The following is an 11,018-nucleotide window of genomic DNA, read 5'->3' as shown; positions in this document are numbered from 1 at the left end:
ATTAGATTCCTATGAAAGACACCTATTTATACTATTATGGAGTGGGAAGTCCTTTACTATTGATACAGGAAACTATCATGAATACACTTATTTCTAACTTAGTAAAGTAAAGCACGTGAGAAATGTGTCCTTCCTCTTACTTCTGGATAAGATTAAAGGGTGGGGTTAGACCAAACCTAAAACAAAAATACTTAAAATCATTGTCGTGTACTGTTTTGTCATCGCATCAACTTTCTTTCTCCATTCCTACTATAATAACTTATTTTAATTAGTAATATACAATAATTATATATATACACGGACGAAAACATGCACATTGTCATCTTCGTATTTTTTTTAAAAAATATATAATTTAACTTATTATTAAATATTACAATTATTGAAAAAATTAAATATATATTTTAAATTGTCTATTCTGTTTATTTAATGTAAGAAATATAGAAAAATAAGATTTGAATAGAGTAGTAACACAAAAATTATATGTCTTATATATAAAAATAATAATTATCTTTAAGTATATTTTTTTAAAATTGTGTGAACTAAATAGAAAATCCCATAATATATATATATAGAAAAAAATTATATTTAAACATCATTAAAATATTCTTATAAAAAAATTCCATTTACAGGTAACACAAATAAATCTTGTGCTGAATGAGATTCCATATACTCAATGATATTCGTACACGAAACGAAAAGTTGTTTTTGATAATAAGGTTAAATATGTTTTAATTACATATAAAATAAGTGCTTCAATTTTAATTTTTTTTATTTTTGAAAATAAAAAATTATTTATGTTAAACATAATTTTTTTTTCAATCTTTTTTTATTTTTTACTAAAATTATGATAATTTATTATAAAAATTATCGAATTAAATTCTAAATAATTGTGTCACTCAATATTGTAACATTATTAAATATTGACTAAATTAACTTTAATACAATATAATATCTTAGTTATTATAAAGATTAGTTGAGAATATAAAATAATTAATAGTTAAAAGATTAAGTGTGAGATAGTAATTTAAAATTAGTTTATAAATTTTATTTAATAATATTTTTTTAAAATACTAATATTTTTTAATTTATAAAATAATATTTAACTTAATCAATATAATAATTAATTATTTAAAAAAAATTAAATGTTATTTAATAATTTTATTATAGTGTAAAAGATTAACCTTTTAAAGTTAAAAATGTAAATTCTTTTATGTTAATGTCAATGATGAATTTGTTAAAATTAATTTAAATTATTTTTAAAAATAAATAAAATTATTCGATTTAATTGATGCTAATATTGTTTGATTTTATTATTTATATTTATTTAATTTATTATTTATTAATTAACATTAATTCTAGTTTAACACCAGCTAAACTAATAATTATTTATATATTATGAATTCATGCGTCTTAATGAAAATAAATATGATCTATAAATCATTTTTCGATTAATAAACTCAAATTAAAAAAATACAAATTTCTTTGCCTCGTCACATAAACTGGATAAGTTTAGCACTATCATAGGATATTTTAATTTGCAATATTACTTACTTAACATAATAACTTTATTATTGACATGTGTATGTTGTATAAATTGGTATGCATGCATAAGTCCATTTTGAGTTTTAATTTTTTCATCTATACTTTATTATTCTGGTTGTTTTTAACTATCAGAGTATTAATTAATATCATACATGTTGTAATTAGAATACTAGTAAATCTGCCTATGTAATTTCTAGAATACACATGTGAGTATGTTTAGAGTTTTTTCATTTATTTTTAGTACTATATTTATTGTATTAAGCAAATATTATTATATTTATTTGAATAACATGTAGATTTAAAAAAAATAAAAATTGCAGAGCTATTTCTGATATTGTATCACCCGTTAACTTTGTATACAGCAAGATTTAATCACTACAACAAAACAAATACATATTAAGTATTTACCAAAAATCAACTTTAACAAATACATATAAAATGCATGCAAAATTGGGTTATTTTTTTTTCCATACAAATCAAGAGGATTGAATACTTGTCCCAAACATTCTACTGCTCTTGAGGTTGAGGATTGCATACACTTATATATGATATTGTCATAACACTAATTCTTTCAATTTTATAATTATTTATTACAAATTGTGAAATACGTTAAAAAATAAAATGAAATTATAGAAATTATAAAAATATAATCATGTAACGTGGTCCTCGGATAAGCTATTAAATTCAATGCGTTTTCTGTTTTCTATTTCTTTTCATTTTCGAATTCAGACATTTCTAACTTTTATCTTTCAATATTTTTTATTTATTTTATAATGGTATTTATTATTTTATTTTGTGTGTGTACTTTATATTAATAAAAAATTGAAAACAGAATTTTATCTTAACGATGTATTTTTAAGAAAATTATTGCAGTGTATATATATACGTATATATCTGCTAAAGAATCCACACTGCTAGTGGTATTTTTTCACGTGTTGTATTTGTTTGGGACCTGCAATCAATTTTGGTACAGTTGTCACCTTGACATGATTTGTAACAACATCATATATTTATCAAAATTAATGTTAAGTTAATGGAAATTCATATGTTGTGACGTGTGGTCCTTAGGATATTGTTTGTGTGAACAAGAACACTAAACGATTGAAAAAATATGTGAAGTAGAATGTTTGTATAAAAAAAAGTGAAATAACCTAATTTTGCATGCATTTTATTCGATAATAATATTTAATTTAATATTTATTTTCTTTGCCATGACTAAAAAAGAATATGTATAATTACATTGTGAGAGTTGTTTAGTTAATTTGGATCTTTGTTGCGACTAGTTTGGAGTGAGCTCGGTCGATCTTATTGTCCATGAGTCATATTTCGAACATTTCAAGATTCAAGATGCATCTACTTCGGTTAATCTTATGTTGAATAATGTTTGGATCATGTTGGTTAACGAGATTTAGAAACATAGAAATAACTGTTTATTTAAAGTTGGAGCGGTTTAGGGTTTAGATAGTTTTGAAGCTACGCTAGGTAGTTTCGAAGCTTCTCTTCCATGAAAGGAGTTTAGAAAAACACCAAACAAATTTTTCATCACCCAACTAACTAAGGATCTGACATACATTACACTACAATAACCAAAATATTATACAAAAGACACCCAACCAAAATATATATATATATTTTTATTTTGGTCCTTTTATTTTTTGTTTTGTTATTTCACAGTGCCAATGTGCAATGAATTAGTTTTCCAAACATCATAGCTCTACCAGAGTCTAAAAGTTTGGCTTGTATTCCTAAGACTATTTATAAGGCACAAGGAAAATGATTGTTTATGTAAGGTGATTTCTGTTACCTATTCTTTTCAGTTATTTTACATTCTCTTGGATTTTTTCAGTGTGTAAAACTCTATTTAAAATATATACTAAGTGAGCATAATTTATTTAATCTTATTCTTGCAGGGACAAACTTTTCTATCCTTATGAATTAATTAGGTCATTTTACAGTTGCATTATTATAAGGGATCCAGTTTACTAATTCATCTTAAAACAAACATGATTGACCATAATTATTTGTTTGTGGTTATTGCTGGTCTATGTTATGGATTTTGCTAAACACTCTCTTGTTTATAATTTTTTTTTTCTGATAAACTATTTTTACCTTTAATTTCGATGTTGTAGTGTTTTAAACATGAATTCTTGCTTTGTGTCATAACATACAATTGTAGTTTTAATTAATCGTGATTAACTTTAATTTTAAATTTTAACTTGCTTTAGTTTTTGTGATTTATTTTAAATTCTTATTGCACAATATTTATCATTATCTTTTTTTATTTTTTCGTTGTACTAACTCTGGTTTATTATTTCTAGGTTTCGTCTAGTTTATTTCTGGATTATTATCTTTTTCTGATTTATCATTATCTTCCTCCATGAATGGCTCCCTCAAGCTATATTCATCTTGATCTGTTTTTTTCTCAAGCAAGCAGTATCTAAACTATTACCTCATTCATTCATGTCAATATGAGCTAGTAGTTTTTTTTTTTTTTTTTACTGTAACTCAAGTAAAAGTTTATTCTTAATTATATAATGATTTATAATTCACGTCTTCTCTTTTCATTTTAGTGATCATTCAGATAAATATCGTTATAGTGTTGTCAGAGAGTTTGTTCACCATGAAATTGGACGTGTTTTTCATTTTCATGCTGATCCAGCTGTTCTTCATTATCCAGATCAATTTTTTTTTTCTGCTGAAACTTACCAGGTGGTTGGCGAGGGATGTTGGTACTCTTGGAAAAGCTTATACAAATGGATTGTTCAATGGCTGTGTTCAGTAGTTATGAAATTTTAAACTTTAAATCTTAAACTACTAAAAGATGCTGGTATAAATGTGGCAAGTATGCATTGAAATTGATGGGAGAGTTCCATACGAATTTCAGACTCCTTCTTCATGCACTTCCATACTTTTTTTTTTTTGTTATCCTCGTACCAAATGTGAAAAATACTCTTTTACATAATTTAGAAGATTTTTTGGATCCGAAAGTTTCCTTTAGATTTACGAAATCCGAAAGTCTTTTTTGGATTTGAGATAAGTGTATGAATTATGTAATTTGGAAGCTAATCACGCATTTGAAAAAAGATTTTCAGATTACGTAATCCGAAAGCTAATCTTAATCCAGAAAAGACTTCTGGATTATGTAATTCGAAAGCTAATCAAACATATGAAAGAAAAAGACTTTTAGATTACATAATCTAAAAGCTAATCTCGTGTATAGAAAAGACTTTCAGATTTTGTAATCCAGAAGCTAATCACAAAAGACTTCCAGATTACATAATCCAAAATGTTAAAAAAGATATTTTAGGAATTAAAAAACTTATGGATTGTCATAAGAAAGTATGGAGATGTAGAAAGATCAACAATCACCAATTTAGCAATTTAGAGTGGGTTGGGGTGGGAGAGAAAGGGTCCAGAAATAGTGATTTTTAAGAAAAGGATAATCAAATTGATAGTTTTAGAAATAGTAGGAAGAATTTAGAAAAAGTTTAATAGTAAAGAAATGAACAAGATATTAAATTCTATAATATGGGAGATAATTTTACCTTGGAATTATCATTGCATTCTTTTAGACATTGAGAACTATTGCAAACATTGAGTTGTGTCCTGCTCAACATTTTGAAATTTTCAACTACGTTTTAGCAAATATTCACAATCACAACTATAAACCATAATTATTCACAAAAATTTAACATTTCAGTATAAATTTTTATATATTATATTGTATATATATGTTTAGGAATTTATTCAATATTTATCTTAACAAATTATTAATATCTAAATTATTTTTATTATTTATTATTAATAAATAATTTTTAAATTTGTATTTAATTGGTTGATAAAATTTTAGTTACTAACTTTAGAATTTAGAGTTTAATTCGTCTTATGTATTTATTTAATGTAAGAAATATTGAGAAAAAAAAATTTGAATATAAGAGTTCTAATATTTTGACAACCGTGTTTACTCTACAAGCTTAATAAATATTAATTTTTAAAAAAAAAAATAAAAAAACCCTTAGTTAGAATTTTTTTCAAAATTAATAAAATTATAAATTTCAATTAATATTTTTGGGATTGTAGGATGGGACGATTGTGAAATAAATATTTTTCTTGAATATAATTATGTAGAATTATTTATGATGAAAGATAAGATATTGGGTTGTTTAACTTTTTTTTTCATACAAACCAGACAGAGGACTGAATATCCATTAACTTAACATTAATTTTGATAAATATATGATTTATCTTAACATTAATTCTTTTAATTTTATAATTGATTATTATAAATTATTAAACGAACTGTGAAATACGTTAAAAAGATAAAAAGAAATTATAGAAATTATAAAAAGATAATCATGTGGTCCTCGGATAAGCTATTAAATTTAACACGTTTTCTGTGTTTTCTATTTCTTTTCATTTTCGAAATCAGACATTTCTAACTTTTATTTATATGCCAAACAATCCACACTAGTGGTATTTTTTCACATGTTGTATTTATCGGTGGAATCAATTGTGGTACAGTTGTCCAATTTTTTTTTATAAATATTTTAGGTTATTTTTAAATGTAGTATGAATTATTTAAAGATTGTTTTAGTTGAAATGAAAATTTGGTTTTGAATTTCTTTTAAAATTTCATCTATTTATTTTTTTTATTTAAATTGATGTCTTGAATCTATGATTTGCTTAAATTCAATTTAATTGTGATTATATTTTATTGATCGTTGGTTTTGGAGTTTTTTTTTTTTTCAGAGTAATTTGAATAATTTTGATATAGTTTGGTTAGTATTTTGTTGGTTGACTATTTTTAATAAGTTGTATTTGAGTTAGATCACCCTAAACTAACTCATATTTATTTATTTATTATTACTGATAAAAAAAAAATATGTGTTAACAGTTGGAAGATTTGTGATTTTTAATATTAAGTGTTTTAGATGACAAGTTTTTAGAGTTTTAAAATGATGATTTTTAATCCGTCATATATTTTGCTATTATTTAAAAAATTTAATTTACATGATAATTAAAATTACTTTTTTTTATAATAGATGACGTTTTTAATAAACTGTCACCTTTATTGTTCATTAGTTGAAAAATCCCATGCAGATTTTAGAATATGACAGAAAAACATGCTCATAAAATAATAAAATATTAACCACATCAAATCAAATTAAAAATTAATTATGTAAAATCAAAATTTATATATATTAAAAGCATATAAACTAAATCTAATAGTAGAAAATATATGATTAAGTTATTTTAATCATGATCTATTTTAAGGTGTTGTAAAAGTTGAGCAAATAGGATGTCCAAACTATCGTTAAATAATCAATTTATTCGGATTCGAGTAGTTGAACATCTATAAAATATAAAATAAGTTTAATAATTAGTTCATAAAGTAGATAATTTTTATTACGAAGAATTAGTTAAATATGATTATTTGGTCTTAACTTCTTTCAATAAGACTCTAACAATACTTGTCATCTATTGTAATACATTATATTCACAATTTATTGGACTACAATTCATTAATTAAATATGATTATTTTTCATTTTTTCTTATAATTATTATTATTTTTCATAGTATTCATATATTTATAATCATTACATTTTGCATCTAATTTTTCTTCCAACATTACTTTTGGTAACAATTATATACTATTATAATTAAATATAATTATTTTAAATTTTCTTAATTTAAAAAATATCACTTTTCGAATTTTCACCAGTTTTTGAATTCTTATTTTTTCAATATTTTTAAAACATTAGTTCTCTACATTCGTTAAAAAATAATTCGCATTCATATGAATGAAAATAATTGTTGTCATAAAAGGAGATTGATTAATTAACTATACTTTGAAAATAGTTATTCATATATACTTTATTCACGTGTTGTGTTTGTTTGGGACCAATTTTGGGATTTTTCATAGAGGATTGAATGCTGGTCCCAAACATTACTTTTTTCATATCTTTTAGTGGGCTTGTTCACACGTGTGGTCCTAGGATAAGCTATTAAATTCAACACGTTTATTATTTTATTTTGTATGTATACTTATAAAAAATTGAAATAGAAAGTTGAAAACATAAAAATACATCTTAATATTAAAATACATAAAAAATAATAATAACTTTAATATATTCATAAAAATATAAAATTAGTATAATACATTGTTTGTTTTGTAAATTGCCATACATGAAATATGAATAGAGGTACAAGATCATGGACGTTTTATTTGGCCTTGTTTTGTAAATATATTATATTTATCTAAATTTTATATATGTATAAGTAATATTTTAAAATACTATATATCTAGGTAGGATCAAATAAAATAGTCTTAGAGTAAAAGTAGGTATTATTAAAATGACACTTGAATATTTTATTGATAAAGTTAAAAGATTAAAGTTTTATTTTAAAAGAATAATCATCTCTTTAAAAAAAATTCTTTTTTTTTCTTTTCTCTGTCTTCTTTTTAAGATTCTGATCTACTCGCTCTCCAGTTTGAGGTTTGGCGATCGGAGTGTGTCATTAGACTCATACTCATAGCAATGAATACTACAAGACTGCCAAATTAGAATCTTTAATAAAGTAAGTTCATTTTTGTTCTTCCATTTGAGTCAAATTTTGAACTTGTTAGGTTTGTCTCTGCATAAACTTTTTTTTTTTATAAAAAGTTTTCATGTTAGACATCACTATGCAACTTGACATCTCAGCTAGGCTGACACCTCAAGTAACAACAATCATCTGCCATCACATGAAAAAAAAATATTATTAACAAAAAAAGAAAATGTGACTCTTTTAACTCCAAGATTTATCTCTATTAGCTCAGAATCCTAGTTCAAAATCCTAGTGTTATAGTTAGATTTTTTATCTGAACTTTGTGGTGCATATTAAACTACACTTAAAATTTTGGTATGTTAATTATGAATTGAGGTTAATTTGTTTTATTTTTTCCAATGAATAAAATATTTGTATTAATGTTAAATTTGTGATGAATGAACTAAACTTAATTCAAATAAATATTAAAAATAAATAAATTTAATTGATGTGATTTTTTATTTATTTATTTAAGTTAAAAGAGGTACCTAACACTACTGAGCTTCTTTTATACACAAAAATTCTAAAACAAAGAGATGATCTGAGCTGCATAGTCTGGCACAAGCAGAGAAGAACTTCAGCTGAAACTACTTGGTTGCATCATAAGCTGACGCTTAAAACCACAAAATAATGTAGCATAACTTTGCATAAGAACATTATATTAGTTATTATAAAGATTAATTAAGAATATCAAGTAATTAATAATTAAAATATTGATAGTTATAAAATAGTTAATAATTAAAATATTGGTATTATGTGAATATCACTTTAGAAACTACATAATTTATAATTTTTTTATTAATAATAGATTTTTCTTAAATATTAATGATTTTGTAATTTATAAGATAATATTTAATTTAATTAATATAATAATTTATTTATTTTTAAAATTAGTTGCTATTGAATAGTTTTATTATTTAGTAATTAACATTAATTCTAATTTAACACCAACTAAACCATAATTATTTATATATTATGAATTCGTTCATCTTAATGAAAACGAATGTGAATTATAAATTATTTTTAAATGGCAAACATGTTAAAAAATTGGATGTTTTAAATGATTATTGAGAGTGTGGCACTTGAGGATAACACGTAACCTTAAAAGCCACTAAAATTGAAACACGTAAGCAAATGTTATCTAACTTCTGCATGTGCTTTGTTTGGGACCTGCAATCAATTTTGGTACAGTTGTCAACTTGATAAGGTTTGTATCAACATCATATATTTATCAAAATTAATGTTAAGTTAATGAAAATTCATATGTTGTGATGTGTGGTACCTCGGATATGGTTTGTATGAACAAGAACACTGAATGGTTGAAAAAAAGGTGAAATAACCCAATTTCGCATAATTTTGCATGCATTTTATTTGATGAAAATCCTACATAAATATATTAATAATTAATATTTTTTTCTTTGCCATGACTAAAAAAAATATGTATCATTGCACTGTGAAACAAACATATAACTTTTTGCTTAGATTTCCTTTTATGTCTTAATAGTCCTCTCAAATGAAGATTTGTGATTTTCAGTTACAATCAATAGTGTTTAAATGACAACATTTTTTGTTTTAACTGTGGTCAATTTTTTTTAGTTCAATTTGTTTATTTGATATCCTCTTCTTGATTAACTCTGATTCAGCACATGCATACATAAGTGTATTCATGCCAATAAATAAACAGAGAAGACATGTGCACCAATATGGCGAATGTTTTTATTTTTATTTTTGATGTTGTAAAAGATTCTTTTATGATTTCATTTCCAACACCAATGGTAAAGAAGTTCCAACTCCATAACAGTATAAATAGGTGCTTATGGGAGGAATGTAAGCATCCTCAAATCATATCATATATCCCTCTATTTCTTGTGTTAAGAAAGATGGCTTACATCAATGCTGCCTTTCGTTCATCAAAAGATTATGAAGTCTATTTCTTCATTAAGGATAAGTACGTGCGGGTGCAATACACTCCAGGAAAATTAGATGATAAGATTTTGACTAGTCTGCGTTTGATTAGTACTGGTTTTCCAGTATTTAAAGGAACGGTATTTGCAGAACCTGGAATAGACGGTTCCTTTGATACTGAAGGGAGTGAAGCATATGTGTTCTCAACCAATCAGTCTGCCTACATAGAGTATACTCCAGGTGCAACAAATGACAAGATTCTCTCAGGTCCTGCCACAATTGCTGAAACATTTCCTGTCCTAAAAAACACAGTGTTTGAGGATGGCATAGACTCTGCATTCAGGTCAACCATAGGAAAAGAAGTTTACATATTCAAGGACAATCAGTATACTCGCATAGACTATGATTCCAAGCAGCTTGTTGGCACCATTCGTAAAATCACTGATGGATTTCCTGTTCTGAAAGATACGATCTTTGAAAGTGGAATTGATGCGTCTTTTGCTTCTCATGAGGAGTCTGAAGCTTATCTTTTCAAAGGAGATCAATATGTTCGTATCAAATTCACTCCAAATGCAACTAATGACGTTCTTCTGAGTGATATAAAGCCTATCGTTGATGGTTGGCCATGTCTTAAAGACATTTTGCCCGTCAGCTAAAGAAGGCTTCACTCTCCATCAAAAAGCATAGTCTCATAATATGTTACAAATAAGGCTGTCATTGCCAACGTTTGTTTCTGTTTCTTTAATGTAACATTAGGATTGAATGCCTCTTTCTTTTCCTAATGTAAGAACACTGCATGTTTGTCTTTCCTATTTTCATAATCTTAATTATAAATAAAAACTGTATGGTTGTGTGGTTTGGTTTAACACATATGTGAATTTACTCACAAGACAACACTACAAAACAGAACCTGCATAAAATCACACACCAACACACTCACAACTGTATCAGCTAATAGCTAATTCAATTGTGGTGTGCCAGG

The 11,018-nt window shown here is 24.8% G+C and overlaps 1 protein-coding gene across 1 annotated transcript; it reads left to right on the top strand.

Moving 5' to 3' along the window:
* Positions 1–9,948: 9,948 nt before the first annotated feature.
* LOC137827550 (albumin-2-like) lies at positions 9,949–10,902 on the top strand. Its single transcript, XM_068633735.1, has one exon. It carries the CDS (start codon positions 10,012–10,014, stop codon positions 10,690–10,692), a length of 681 nt encoding a protein of 226 aa, XP_068489836.1. The 5' UTR covers positions 9,949–10,011; the 3' UTR covers positions 10,693–10,902.
* The last annotated feature ends 116 nt before the right edge of the window (positions 10,903–11,018 follow it).

Source organism: Phaseolus vulgaris, chromosome 7 (genome assembly GCF_000499845.2).
Source record: "Phaseolus vulgaris cultivar G19833 chromosome 7, P. vulgaris v2.0, whole genome shotgun sequence".
Lineage (NCBI taxonomy): Eukaryota > Viridiplantae > Streptophyta > Magnoliopsida > Fabales > Fabaceae > Phaseolus > Phaseolus vulgaris.
Note: the sequence above shows the minus strand (reverse complement) of the source record. Positions and strands in the feature narration are given on the sequence as shown.